This window comes from Sparus aurata, chromosome 22, assembly GCF_900880675.1.
Source record: "Sparus aurata chromosome 22, fSpaAur1.1, whole genome shotgun sequence".
NCBI classification, from domain to species: domain Eukaryota; kingdom Metazoa; phylum Chordata; class Actinopteri; order Spariformes; family Sparidae; genus Sparus; species Sparus aurata.
Window position 1 is genome coordinate 16,540,197 of NC_044208.1, and position 15,209 is coordinate 16,555,405.

At 38.3% G+C, this 15,209-nt stretch overlaps 2 protein-coding genes across 3 annotated transcripts; both read right to left on the minus strand.

The window, feature by feature from the left end:
* Positions 1-207: 207 nt before the first annotated feature.
* On the minus strand, positions 208-8,663 carry laptm4a (lysosomal protein transmembrane 4 alpha). 2 transcript variants are annotated; one of them, XM_030405799.1, is made up of 7 exons: positions 8,411-8,663; positions 5,925-6,045; positions 4,325-4,401; positions 2,912-3,034; positions 2,409-2,504; positions 2,154-2,252; positions 208-1,098 (listed from the first exon to the last, which is right to left on the minus strand). In XM_030405799.1, exons 1-7 carry the CDS (start codon positions 8,537-8,539, stop codon positions 1,024-1,026), a joined length of 720 nt encoding a protein of 239 aa, XP_030261659.1. In that variant the 5' UTR covers positions 8,540-8,663; the 3' UTR covers positions 208-1,023. The 2 variants fall into 2 exon arrangements, with proteins under 2 accessions (XP_030261659.1, XP_030261660.1); XM_030405800.1 differs by lacking the exon at positions 8,411-8,663 and adding an exon at positions 8,339-8,368.
* Positions 8,664-9,669: 1,006 nt separating this feature from the next.
* On the minus strand, positions 9,670-15,123 carry LOC115573649 (syndecan-1-like). The gene is made up of 5 exons (XM_030404529.1): positions 14,963-15,123; positions 11,885-11,963; positions 10,988-11,073; positions 10,787-10,895; positions 9,670-10,708 (listed from the first exon to the last, which is right to left on the minus strand). Exons 1-5 carry the CDS (start codon positions 15,026-15,028, stop codon positions 10,542-10,544), a joined length of 507 nt encoding a protein of 168 aa, XP_030260389.1. The 5' UTR covers positions 15,029-15,123; the 3' UTR covers positions 9,670-10,541.
* Positions 15,124-15,209: the final 86 nt, after the last annotated feature.

Sequence of the window (15,209 nt, forward strand, 5' to 3'; positions counted from 1 at the left end):
GACACACACACACACGCACTATGTGGTGGATAAATGCTCAGTGTTGTAAAGTGTGGCAACCCAAAAGTCATGGCTACTTGATTAAAAGTAAAGATACCGTCTAAAAAAAATCCCAAAATTTTTTTTTGGTATCCCAAAACATAAAATTGTGTTTGCCATATAAATTACTGTAAAACATAGAATATGAACAAAAGAGTCAAGATGAAATAAATGTTCTGAAACTTTTATTGAAGTCAAATGTTTTTCCACTAGGATAAAATCATATTACCATTAAAGTAACAAGGGGGGAGGGGGTTGTCGATAAGCATGCAACTACTAAATGTTCACAAGACTAGCGGTTTGCTCCAGATGTCAGGTGAGAAAGAAGCAGAGAAAATGATCCATCATCAGCCCTCTGCTGCTAGCTTTGCCAACAAATGACGGCAGGGGCAAGTGATGAAAATGTCAGGGGTGGTGGTGAACTGAACCACAGCAAGGCTAAATAAATAAAAGACAAAAGGTGCTACAGACTCCAACAAGACTGTGCTGGAATAGTCTAGATCTTAATAATCAGGAGGGGAAAAGTAACACAATTCAACAATAAGAGCTATAATAATAAGTGGATTGTCATAATAGCTTTTTTTACACTTCATATATCAATCTATAGATAGGATGGTGCTGGATTGATGATAGCATTTTCAAGCAATTTAATTTTCACATGTATCCCTTTTACTAAGACATAAAAAAGGCCAGAGAGGGGGGCTGGTAGCTTCTGTTGGAAGTCAAACATCACATTCATTCATTCAGATTTCAGTCTTTCCCACCTTTCTCCTCTCACACCTCCAGGATGCTCTACAGAAACACAGACGGAAGGGTTGAACAAAACATTTTCAGTGGCCTTACATATACACAGTAGGTCAGAGAGGGAGAGTGGGAGGAAGGATAAGGGCATAGTGGTGTTCAGAAAGGGGTTAGTGAGGGAAGGTAGGAATGCATATGGTGGTGTGTGTGCATGTGCATGTGTTTTGGCAACAGGGCTGGTGCTTAAGCGGGCATGTAAGGGGGAGGTGGCTCCTTCTCTGGCATCTTCATCGCCATCTCGTAAGTAGGCAGGATGTACTGAAGGAGAAAGGGAAAAAAACAAAGCATCACCTTACTTTAGAAAAACAGACATTTCATATAAAACAGTGATGTTTCTGAATCGTAAGAGAGAGTGCTGCAACTAACCACTGTCACCCCTGCCAGGAATGTTTTGTTTACACCCGTATCCAGTTGTTTATTTTCTAGCAAGATTAAACAAAGACTACTGAATGGATTGCCACGAAACATGGCATGGAGGATGCGTCTTGGCCCAGATTAGACCACATTAACTTTTCCAGATAAAGGGAAGAATCCAGGCATTTTTTCTTCACTTTAACATTGTTGAGCTGTTTTTCAAAATATTAATTAATTTCACAGGGAATAATGCATGGCTCTTGATGAAAAAAAATGGTGAAGGTATATGCTCTACTGAGTTTTCAATCTGTTAGTTTTCCCATCATAATTTCACAGTAAATTTTTGACATTTTGGCTTTAAGAAAACAATTTGAATGGCTACCACGGCACTTTACACTGGTAACTTTAAAAGAAGGGACACACTAAACGTATCTTGGTCATTCATGACTTTAAATGGAACATCTTGGACAAAAAGTAATCCAAACATGTCCACTTGGTCTTTGGGGAACTGTAACTTTTCCACACCAAACAATTCATCAATTTATTAAAAAAATAAAAAAATTGTGGATGAACGATAATGGAAATAATAATCAGTTTCAGTCATAAGCGCACTTGTTTAGTGTGTAAACACTGGTAAAGCGTGTGCCCCTTCATCAGGAAAACAACTTTTTGATGTGTGAGAAACATGAAACTATTTCAATTGTTTGGTGAAAGTCTGTTAAAGCTGGAGATAATGAGTCTTAACCTGTATATTCTAATTACTTCTAAATGTAGAGAGAATACATATTTTTCTTCCCGACTTGGTAAAATCCTATGAACAGATACTTTCATGCTTCTTTTTTTGACTGTCCTCGTGTGGATGAGATGCCACCTTCTGGTTTAACTTCAGCATTACATATTACTGCCCAGTGTGTTTTTCTGAATGAAAACACAGTGTGTATCTCAGGCAGCTTGCATACCTGAGGAGGGGTCTCAAAGGCAGGGTAGACGGCGATCTCTGGCATGTTCCTGTTGTTGATGTACTTGTAGCAGTTCCACACACAGTTGATCAAATAGGCCTGGAAAGCAAAGGTGAGATTGTGTTTGGAATGGAGTCACCTCTTTACTTTAACTGAATCCACAGACAGAAAACTGATATAAACTTCCCTATCATACCATATTAGATTTATTTTTATAGCAACCAGATTTAACTGTGAATAACCAAATAATTTCACCTTGAGGATGATGAGGAAGGCAAAGAAGACGAGCACAAAGAGCAGCAGGCAGCTGGAGTCCATAGAGAGGAGGTTGTCCTTGTATGGGAAGTCAGGCTGAGGATGTGAAGAGCAGAAAATAAAAATAAAAAACCTTTTTGAAAACGTATTCAACTAACGATATCATCAAAACACAGCAACCTCTATACGGACTTTGGGCTGTTATAACACCAGAATGTTTTAAGTAGGAGTCTTTCAGTATTTAAAAGTTATCTAAAAATAATTTCATGCAGCTGAATTGATTTTTCCCAATTTTTCTCTTCAGTTTCTATGAATGTGGAATCATATTCTAAACGTCAACAGTGTCCTCTTGTGGGGCAATAGATTGTTCATGTTTGCGAGTATAAACGTGACTTTTAACTCAGAATAGCTGTGTTTTTTTGGCTGGATTTTGTAAAAATGTGTGTTGTCAGGACCCTCTGTCGGTCAGACTGTGCACTACTGGTGGGACTGTTGGCACTGACCAGCTGGTCCAGGTAGTCCTTGATCCTTGGTAGGTAGGTGAGAGAGCTGATGGCCACCAGGCAGCTCAGAGCAAAGTCAAACAGCTGGTAGCAGAAGAATGGGATGAGCCAGCCATCACGATGCTGAGGAACACAGGTCAAATCATGTTAGGAACAATCATCAAGGAGAGATCTTCTATTTGAGACCATGTTGCCTCTTTTCAACCTCTTCTCTGTTTATCTCTACCAAGTCAACAGATGAGGATGCATTCACTGCCTGAGCAGCAAACACAAACAAAACACTGTCTTTTTTGGTTTTTCAAATTCTAACCTTGGTTTTCCTGGTTTAAATGTCTAACTAGAACCTACTGGCTTGTTTGTATTTCTTCTTATCAATTAGAATCTTGGGCATTGATAAACCAAGCTGCAGCGGCCTGTGCAAAATCATGTATGTATGTGGGAAGACGATCGCTAGCATTAAAATTCTCAAATTCACACAAAATTAAAATCAACAAGTCATTTGATTAGTCTGAAACCGACTGACTGAAAAAGTCGGACGATGTCAGGCTTATACCAGCAGTGAACATCCTTCGAGTCAGACTACCCAGGCTGCAACTGCATCATCAGATGTGGTCTGGGGTAAATGACTAGAGCCCGCCTACAGAGACAGGGAGTGCTGACATTGTAATTGCAAGCACAAACATGCCTGACTGCAAAAAATACACAGAGAGGGTTGAAAATCAGCAAAATGGTCCTTTGACTGAGTCACGTAATGAGAATCTCTGAAGCACAGTATGCTCTGACTTTGACAATAATATCCACTTCGATTTCTAGTCCTATATTCTGTTGCTAAGTACTACATCTTTGCTGTATGATGATCTTGGTTCAAACAGGTAGGGTAGTCGTCTGGGAAACTACAGCGCTATCTGGGTTGCCACACTGTATTGGGCAAAGGGTGTCTACTAGTTTTGTGAGAGTGTGCTTGCACAGCTACAGCATAACATTTGTACCAACTGTGTCACACTTTAACTGTGCAATCATCCCAACTAGCAGCTCAATGCAGGGCCACGTCAGAAGGCTACCAAACCTGTCAGTCCTGATGCCATCAGGCAGGCCTGTGAGGTAAAAATGACAGGCGGTGAGAACATAGCATCGAGAGCTACACTTCCACTGCATCGGGATTCTTTTGAACATCCAGCTAAAATGTACTGGAGGGAAGAAAAAGAGAACAGCAGCGGCTGCTTTGGCATTTCCTGTTACGTGTTCCTTACCTCTTGACTGTGGAGAAATAACGACACAACTTGAAAGCATTTACAGGATTACATATTTGCATAAGAAGCCGGCCCAGCGTGTCAAATAAATTGTATGCTGTCAGAAGAGAATTCAAAAAAAAAAAAAAAAAAAAAAAAGGCGACATATCCTTTGAACACTTACAGTAATGGCTCCATACACCATCATGGCACTGATAGTGAGCATCAGCAGAGAGATGGCGAATCCAACACATGCGTTCTCTGTATTAAGAAAAAGTGAGAATGAATAAAGTAAACAAATGCAGGGAAAGATTTACTAACATTCTAGTCCAGCTTTAGTCCTGATGTATTTATCAGTGAGTGTATATTTGCCTGTTCTCTTTGAAGCAGCAGTGATTTGCATTCAGTATAAGTGTACTGTCTCCAGGGCTTCTCTCTTCCCAGCTCACTCCATTTTAAAAGGCCAGCTCTGGGGAGCATTAAGCCTCTCCCTGTCAGCTGAGTAGCATTGGTAACGATACAGTGAAACTCTGGTCTGGGTTAATTAAAAGGCCTGCATTTCATATCCTCTTTTCCCTCCATCACTCAGACTCTCGCTTCCTCAAACTGTCTGGCCTGTTGCACTGGGGAGAAGATGCTTGTGAGAGAGCTACTGCAGCAATGAGGCCCAGAGATGTTTTTTTTTGTTATTCAGTAGCCATGGCTCGTGTACATCAGCGAAAGTACGAATAGGGTCCTGTATGTTTGTGTCAAAGTATTTGCTATTTTTTATGACATGTCCAAAATAGGTGAGCTTGAAGACAGTCTTCATACGATCTCCTCTGCATTTCTTGGCATTTAATCCCCCAATTATTTTTCCTTATAAGTGATGTTAACTGTACTAAATGCCAGCAAATTGTGCATTTCTTTACAATAACAGTTTTCTTAAGCCAAATGTGACAATTCAAATTGCAGTTTTGTCCAATGCAACACCTCAAAACTCAAAGATATTCTCTTTGCTATCACGAAAGATAAAGAGCAGAAAATTGGAGATCTGAAGAAGCTGCAACCAGAGAATATTTTGCATTTTGTACAGCACTGAAACAACAAACTTCACTGGAACATGTCACATGTTCTTTTCAATAGTTAAAATAAGTTTTCAACATGGCCTAAATAAAATGGGTGCAGCCTGATGAGAGGCACTAATATGCCAACATGGCCTCTGCGGGCTGTGGACAACCTCCACTGCCCCTGCTGTGTGCTGGCATGAGCCTGCTGTGGGAAGGTCAACCCACTATGGTTGTTTCCCCTCATCTCCCGCTGAGTCACTGTTTGGGAAAAATGAGGAGGCCTTTACCAAGCCAACCAACAAAACGACCGCCAGCGAGAAATAAAAGGCTCTCTGATGGTACTGGCAGCCCTGCTCTGACACACATAGACACAAACAGCCAGGACCAACATGAATCCTTGAGGATAAACAACGCAACGACACCAGTTACACTACACCAGTGACAACATTTTCTCTCAACACAGCAGTGCTCTGTTGTCCTCATGAGTTGTTTTGTTTTGCAGTCTCTGGGGAGTTGTGCTCCCTGTGGAAGATGACTCACATGTTCAACCTCAGCAACACATAGGCTCAGGAAAAAGCCACTTTACACTAAATCCGATGTAGTGAATATTCAGTGATGCTTCACAGGGGATCCAAAAGGCCCACCATAACAGAAGGTGCTTGATGTGTAAACGCTTGTTTTCATAATGACTTTGTTAGCCCTTACAGCAGTTCTTATGCAGATCTGACCACTTACCAGACATCCTGTCTGAGGCAAAGTAATGGTCGATGACCTCATACTGCAAGTCAATAGTGGGGACGTTCTCTGGGTGGGTCACAGCCACAGTCAGCAGGATGCCCATCAACAGGTTGACAACCTGAGGAGAGGAGGGAGATGACGAAAGAAGGTTTTAAAATAGACCCAGCAGCACTTTCTCATGTCTCACCACATTACTTTTGTATCCTTTACACGAGAAACAGTATTTTCTGAATGTGTTTTAGATTGAACTCCTCCCTCAAAAGTAGCCTTTGGTTTCAGTTCATATCAATTTTGTTGAACAGCTGGTTCATCCACAAGACATAGATGATTACAGTGAACAATGCTTCACCCGTTTCTGTCAAGGTTACTTCATTGTCATGTGGCGATGCCGTCGTGAGGAGGGCCCTTTCAGCACTAACAGTTGGCCTCTGAGAGATTACATTCACAAGACAAATGAGCAATTGTAAAAAAATAAACAAATTCACATACTGACGTGAACTGATACTGATGGCTATCTGGAAGAGCAGAAAATCTGACTTATTACATGCTATGAAAATGGGTGGCAATGATGGAAAAAGTATTAATTTCAAGTCGATTTTTCATCGAGAAACTAAAACAAACTGGACCACAAATGCGCTCACTGTACCAAAAAATCGTCAGGTTTGACACAAAGGACAACATCTTATCTAATATTCATCCAACTTACAAGAGCACAAAACTGAAACCCCTGCAAAGCACGTCTGTCGATGTAGGACAGGCTTAAGTGCAGACATGTCTTGAGTTGGGGGCAGCCCACTTGTTTTAAACTATTTATGTATTCTGACAACTTCGAGATGGGGGGATTTGGGAAAGCATAAGATAACATTGTCTGGAGAAAATCAGGCGAAAAGAACACAACAATAAGAGTTTAACTGTTAGTTAAATAGGTTACAGCATGTTTAGACTAGACCTAGGGGGAAGCAGCCTCTTCTGCCTGACCATCATGAACCATATTTAAAAACAGTAAAATAAGCTCTCTAGGTTTCAATTTCTAAAACTTTGTTTAGTCTGCACTCAGCCCTGTTTTCTTTGCAGCTGTCTTAACACCAACCCAATAGGTTTAAAAGGAATGTGAGGCGCGATAATCGTTGGCACGATATTGGGAACGTATATTAACTGCTATAAATCTTATCAGTGGGATTAAAGCTGATAAATGGAGGCAATAATATGAAGCCAAATTGCGTTCATTGCCTTAACACGTGCAACCTGCAATAAACACAGAGAAGAAGACGTGCAGCTGTTGAGCGCATGACATCAAGCTGTTACACCTGGGTTGAGCCAGGTAGTTTTTTTCAGCTGCTGGGGTAGAAACTAAAATTGGCATAAGCAATACATGTTTTGCAGGAGTTCAGAATGGAGGGAAAGAGTCAGTTTCGACACAATGAATCTTAATAGAGCAACTGAATTTAAATCATCAATCTGTTCACTAAATCTGAGCCTCTCTTACCCCTCAGGTGCGCATTAATTACAGGTTAGGAACAGGTTTTTTAAAATCTGCAATTACTGGTTATCTTGTTATTTATTTCCATCGTTATCATACTAAAATTAAAGAAAAGAGAAGTCTTTAAAAGCCACCGTAAAGAGGTTAGAGGGTCCTATATTGCTGTGAAAACAGTGTCCCTTTACAAATAAAAAAGGAACATGGCTCACGTGTTTTATGTTAAAATTATTGCATCCCGTCAGCAAAACTAACATTTAGTAATCAAACCAAAACCGGGAACTGATGTTAACTTTAGCTGTGTGTTAAATCCAAGTAGCCTAACTGCCTGAACGAAATGCACAGAGGGCAACGATAGCTAACGTTAGCAAACAGTTAGCTACTCATCGTTTCTGTGGAAAACAGTAATTTTATTTAAACTATAACGACAATCTAAGCGACCGTATACTACAAGAATAAGATTTAGCTAGGAGCAGGTTCCCTTTATCGAATGTTATAACTGTGGATGAAGCTTGTTTTATTTTGACAACCGCTACGTTAACATGTCAGAGGAATGTCGCCTAGCTTGCGCTAGCGGGCTAACTTTTACCTAACGCTTAGTTAAAATGTCACACATAGTGAAGCTTCGTATGACACACAGGTGCAAGTAGCTCGCAGTTACTTGTTGCCCGTGGCTGGTTTTTTTTTAGTTTATCTAACCGCATTTTCAAGGTTGGGCGAGTTGTAACGTTACCGACCAAAACATTTGGCTGGTAAAACCTGACATGATAGCAGGCTAACGCTAGCGCTCTCAGCATGTAGAGCTAACGGTTATTTTAAAATAGCCAAAACACCTAGCTAACGCGGGGATAGCTCAAAATAATCAGAATCACTGAATTCACAAGAACTGCTAACAAATGCCTAGTTGACATCCATTATTTAACTTTGTACTTACTCGACCTACACACATCCGAAAGCAATGTTAGCTAACATTAGCCTGCTAGCACGAATCAACCATTTTACGTACCATGTACCATGTTCCCAGGATGATGGTCCCCGTCCGGACATGGCAACATCCACAACACCTGGTGGTGTACAGTCTGTCTCGACTGGGTTTAAAATGATGCATGTCCTCTACAAGCGTAGGAAGAAACATCGGGAGAGCTGGTGGTGGAGGAGAAAGATCTTCTCAGCATCAACAAACAGCGATCGGACACTGAGGAACGCCCACCACTTCCCTGACTACCTGCGTGACACCGCGGATAAAAACAAACGCTCTGACGGGCCGGAAAAGGCGGGGTCCGGAGGCTTAACTTTGACTGACAGGGAGTTTAACCAATAACCGTGAAGTCATTATAATTACGACCAATAGGCTTCGGCTCCTGTTAACGCAAGACAAATGAAAATTCTTCAGTAAATAAATTAGTTTAGCTTTTATCTGCTCCGGGAGCCCAGATCCCCAGGCACCTGAGGCCTCGTGTTTATACTGGGGAAGTTTTCTTGGAGCTGAATTTATTAAAGGTAAAAGTTTAGATTTAATACTGCTAATTGAGAGTTATCATAGGCATTATTAATCCAATCTTGAGGTCACATCCTCTAGTTCAAAGTCTGAAGCAGTGATGGGATGTAATTAAGTCTATTTACTCAAGTACAATTATGAGGTACGTGTACTTTACATAAGTATTTTCATTTTCTGCTACTTAACACTTCCACTCCACCTCTGTAAGAGGTTACATTTTAAAGGCAAATATTGTAGTTTTTACTCTGCTACATTTATTCATGCATAACAGTGGTTAATAGTTAGGCTACTTTGCAGATTACATGCTGTATCAGAGCCAGCCAAATACATGTTTACATAAATTATTTTTTCAGCAATCAGTTTTTAGAAAACAAAAAAACAAAACACTGATTCTGATAATGACAAAAATGCTGGACCTTGGATCTGATCAATGGTCGACCTGTGGTATACAGTTTATATATACATGTAAATATATGTTTAATTTACTTTTACTTGTACTTTTTGTACTCAAGTATACTGATGCCAGAAAATTACTTTTATACTTTATATATTCCTTTAATTTGAAGAAAATATTTTCTCTAATTAAAGAAAAAATCTTTAGTTTTAATGAAGTATAACTTATTTGTATTTTTTCAACACTGTTCTTAAGGTTTTTATTATCTTTCTCTATATGGTGTTAATGGTATATTTTACCGAATAACATTGTACCTAATCACATCAAAGTAGTTACTAATTATTGACTAATAAAATCATACAACAGAAACAGAAACAGGTAAGTAGTATATTACACTGTGCAAATAGCATGTACATGATATCCTCAATTAAAATTGTGATAAAGCTAATTTATAAACAATTACAGAGTACAAAAATATTTCATTGCGCATATCTAGACCATAAAACAAGCAACACTGCAGCTTATCATCATTACCAAATCTTTTTTTTTATCATTTTATTCATTTATTATGGATTAATTAGCCAACTGTTATAGGATATAACACTAAGGTTTCCCTACTTAACATACCAAATCAAATCACTTTGGTACAACCAGGACTGTACACAGGATTTAAAAAAAAATGAGGTCAATAGTCTGCATGAAATTTTGAAAGGCACCTGTGTGGAACAGAAGGGAAAAGTCAAGAGGTCTTTTCACAGCAGACATTCTGACTAGCCACAGTAGGAAATGCAAAGGTGTGACTAATAACATTTATTATCTCTGTTCAAAATCTTCTGTTCAAAGCACGCACATTATCAGGGCCCTGAAAACCTGAGGTAGCTAAATGGTATTCAGCCATTATTTATTTATTTGTGTACGCCTTTATCAAGTCCACCATTAAAAGGGCTACAAAGCATTTTCTGTATACTCACACTAGCCAGAGAGGAGGTCTAAACAGGCATAAGCCAAACAAAGTAGGCTTTGTAAAAGATAGTCAACGGAATAGTTGTTAAATAAAAACAACTCCCAATTTTTTAAATCATAAATATAAATAAGTTATCAATGAAGACCAGCAGAGATGTTTGCATTCAGTACTATAATACCTGTCATTCCCCATGCAGCCCTTCCTACCCCCCCAATAATACACTGACAGTATTTCCCATGGTACAGAAATGAGAAAACATTGATTTTAAAACGCCTGGACTGCTAAACAACAATAACTTCATCCCTGTTGTGTCTGTAATAGTCTTCGTCTGAAGCCCTCTGCTGACCCAGCACGTATCCTTCATCAGCTTTCTTCTGCCATTTGTAGATTAATAATCCTGCCAGTCCAGCTGCAAATATCACTCCTGCGACTCCTCCTGCAATAACACCTGTAAACAATAACACAACTGACAGTTGGAATACAAATCGCTCTCTCAAATTTAGTGTGCCATTGTACTGTAAAGCACCTGCAAGGATTTCCTTTCTCTCCAAGAAGCTCTTGCTGTTTGCCATGACGACAAATCCGCTGTCTTTTGGAGACCAGTGTGAGTTGTCAAAGTTCAGGTCTGAAGAACCCTGAAGACAAAAGAACGAACAGTTCTTGCACTGCCTGCCACATTATAAGGTGAAGAAATAGTGAGATTGTGAAAAGAAGTCATGTGCCGTACAGTATTCCGGGTTCCACCCTCGGTGTTCACTGCAAATGTTCTGACATCTTTGATGCTGGAGTCGACCGTGATGTTTTTAATCCCACCTAGTGAGAAAAGAGAGCATGAAATATATATTCAGAGGTGGGAAGTAACGAACAATATACTTCACTATAGTACAAATACTTCACGACTTTTACTTTTTACTCACTACATTTTAACACAAATATCTGTACTGTATTTTTTGACAGCTGAATACCCCTGACCCTGTGTGGATGTGACATGATCGGTGTATGGCCTGGCTCCGATTTAACCTTTCGTAACAAGACCAAATATGAAACCAGAATGGCTGCCATATCTAGTTGGATAGTCATAACTGATAAAGAAGACACATCAATAAAGTTGGCTGACATGCTTGAAGTGACATACTTCAATGGATACTGTCTAATTGTGCAGTAAAACAATCTGTTAAGGTGGCAACAGAAAACTTTTCCCCACTAGCATTTGTAAGTGGCATTATTGTTGCTGCTGCTGTTGCAAAGACAAATGGATCCTTTCCTTTCCCCTCAGAGTCGCAGACAGCAACAACACAAGACAAAAACTATCGCCAGTCACCTTACCTGTTCCCAGGTGACCACATGCCCAGTGGCACACAAAAATGTGTGGTGATTGAGTTTCATTTTTCTGTATCCATTTTATTGTGCAGTCAGTATTTATTCCATTATTATACACTGAAGCATAAATCTGATCTATTGCCAGTTTAAGTTGGAAACAGCTGTACAGGACACTACAGGGAAGTAGTAGGTGCTTTGCTTTGGGGTCAAACAGTTACATATTTTTGGCTGTGTCAGAGGAATGTCTGATACTGGTATCAGTGTCTGAACCTAATCACAATTACTTTTTAGTACTCAACATTACCTTCTTCTGACCCATCCCCTGAACCAGAACTCTCCAGGTCATATCCTGATCCCTCCAAGTCTTCAAGAAGGCCAGAAAACTGTTATCATGGAGAAAAGGGAATAAGGGTGTTTAAAGACACTGAATAACAGCACTGCAATACTGTTTCCTTTCTTATTATCAGGCATATGAAAACAGACAAGAGGTGAATCCAGCCTGTAAAGGTACTTTCTTTAAGAGGGCAATAAAGAAATGAGTCATGTCTCAGATACAAAGTCCCACTGAAGAAAGACGTGCACACAATGCGTACTGTGGCTAACAAACCCATAATGACACAGGTGATCACACTGTTATCAACGATAAAGTGTAATGAGTAGAGAATACAGCCTGCATTAAATGGTATTATCACTCCACCCATTTGTAAAGCAGGAGAGAAACACAGAATCTTTTGTTAGACATTTTACATTTAGTTTGAGTGTTTGAACAGAACTTAAGTTCTCTTCAAGTAAACTACTTTTCAATTTGTATTTGCAGTTTAACATTGTAGGGATTTTAGTTGTTCGAAATTGACAACTATAGATGTTTTACAGCCAGTTTAAAGACTGTGGGTGAATATTTGAGATTGTTTGGAGGGCGTGGAGGAATAAAAACATTTGTTTTGTCAGACAGAGGATGGCTGATTACTCAGAGGGAGCAACAATCTGTCATAAACAGTCATACTGTAAAAGTCCCTGCCAGAAGATAAAATGTGCCTGAGGTACTTCCTGAATCAGGTATATTGGTGTTTGTGCGGTCCAGCTGTGCGTGCCGATAAAATTCCTTGCAGGAAACAAGCTATCAGGCAGTACAAATGCAGCAAATGTTGTGTTGACTTGTAATTTAACCTAATTAACTAAACTAAACATTTCCGCTGAGTTCTAGATTTAAATGTGAATTTTGGTATGACAAATAATAACACAATGTTTTGGAGTCCTTTTTTAAATCATTATTAGTTCAAAGTTTTTTTTTGCAATTCAAAGACATTACCTGGTATCTGGGCAACTCTGAGTTGAACTTTCTAGTATTTTCTTCAAAGTAATTACTAATTATTGACTAATAAAATCATACAACAGAAACAAAAACAGGTAAGTAGTATATTACACTGTGCAAATAGCATGTACATGATATCCTCAATTAAAATTGTGATAAAGCTCATTTATAAACAATTACAAAGTTCAAAAATATTTCATTGCGCATATCAAGACCATAAAACAAGCAACACTGCAACAGCTTATCATCATTACCAAATCTTTTTTATTCTTTTATTCATTTATTATGGATTAATTAGCCAACTGTTATAGGGCATAACACTAAGGTTTCCCTACTTAACATACCGAATCAAATCATTTTGGTACAACCAGGACTGTACACAGGATTTCTGGTATCTTTTAACCTGTGCTCTTTGATTGCATTATTTTGGTGTGTAAATGACAAATAATAACAGAATATTTTGGAGTCCTTTCTTTAATCATTATTAGTTAAAATTTTTGTTTTTGCAATTCAAATACATTACCTGGTATCTGGGCAACTCTGAGTAGAACTTTCTAGTATTTTCTTCCATTTTTTAGACTAAACAAACACTGAATAAATATAACAGTTATTTGCAGTCCTACAAGGACGTATGTTTTAGAGATAAATCCATCCTGCTGTGGTGGGAAAGGATGATTCAGCAGATAGGGGTGTCTGCAGCAGACCTGCAGCTGACCAACATCCAGTGATGGAAAGTAATCAAAAACTGCGCTTAAATGTAAATCAGAAGTACATTAGTACTGCCATTTCATGTTATGTTATACTTCTACTCCATTGCCTTTAAGAGGTAAATCTATTACTTTTAATTTCACTACATTTATTTGATATTTAGGTGAAGTTACTAGTTACTTTAACAAGTTTTCACTTTCAAAACACACTATAGATTACCTTTCCAACAATATCAAAAAGCACATATAGTTCTCAGTCAGCCTAAACGGTCAAATGGTGTTAAGATGCATTAAAATAAAGCATCAGTATGAAACATAAAATAATACAATAATTGTAATACATAATGATTTCTTTGAGTACTTTACATTTTCAAATTACACTTTTTTGTTTCTACGTCAAATTTTCAAATCAAAACTCCTACTTTTAATGAAGTATTTTTAAGCAATCTGATATACATAAGGGACAAAGGGAAGGGGGTCGTTCTGCATAAGGAGTACTTGCAGCCTACTTTTGACATGTCAAGTAAATCCAACTTGTTTATGAACGTTCATCAAGGTAAACTTTCGATTGAGTACTTTTACTTGTGATGGAATATATGTTGTATTTAATTTGTCAACAGTACGTCTAATAATGAAATATATTCAATGGTGGAACTATATCTATTTTTACAAAATAAACATGCAGGTTTAAACATATATGAGTAATTTTCTAATGGAAACTTTTCTGCTACTTTTTGTAGTAAGTAGTAGTGCATTTTAGATTTGATTTATTTTTATCAGCAACTTGATTTAAAAAAGAAAAACTTATTCTGATTATCTAGAAAAATATATCTACAATATACATTCATGTATAAGTTTACTTCCACTATTTTAAGTACACTGATTGCCATAAAGCTACTTTATATACTTTTTCACTGTAAATTTTATTTCTGAGACTTTAAGACTTTTAATTTTTACCAAAGTAATATTCTTACAAGATATCTATTCTTTTTCTCAAGTAGCACCTTTAGGTACTTTCTTTAACATTGTTCATAATATCTACAATTCTCTGGAGTCATATTTTGTCGAAAACTCGAGGTGGGGCAAGAAATTATTTAAATAAAATAGACGAAGAAGAAGCAGCAAATGAACATGCACAAATTCGACTTCTGTAAATTATAGGCAGCTGTACCTCAAACTAATTCAGGTTTAAATTAATCTACAAAAACACAAAAGATAGTCAAAAGTCAGGTCGTAGATAAACACACCTCGAAATGTCGTAGGCTAACTTCAGGAAGTGAGAAAGGTGAGAGCAGACCGAGTCACGTCCACATTGTAAAAAAAAATAAATACAATAATGTACGTGTGACTGGAAATGACTTACCGTCGTGTAAACTGGACGTGTTAACACAAAGGTAAAGAATAAATAAGTAATCAAAGGTTTCCTCATGTTTTAGTGGGGTTGGTGTCCGGATTGTTCAATGTTCTTCCTCTTCGAGGACCTCCGCAGGTGATCTGATTGAACCTCGAGCCTCCGCCGGGCTGCCCCAAACCACGCCCACCAATAAATCATGCAGATGACGTGTTTACAAAAGACATCGAAGAAAACAGTTTTTATTTCATTATTCGTT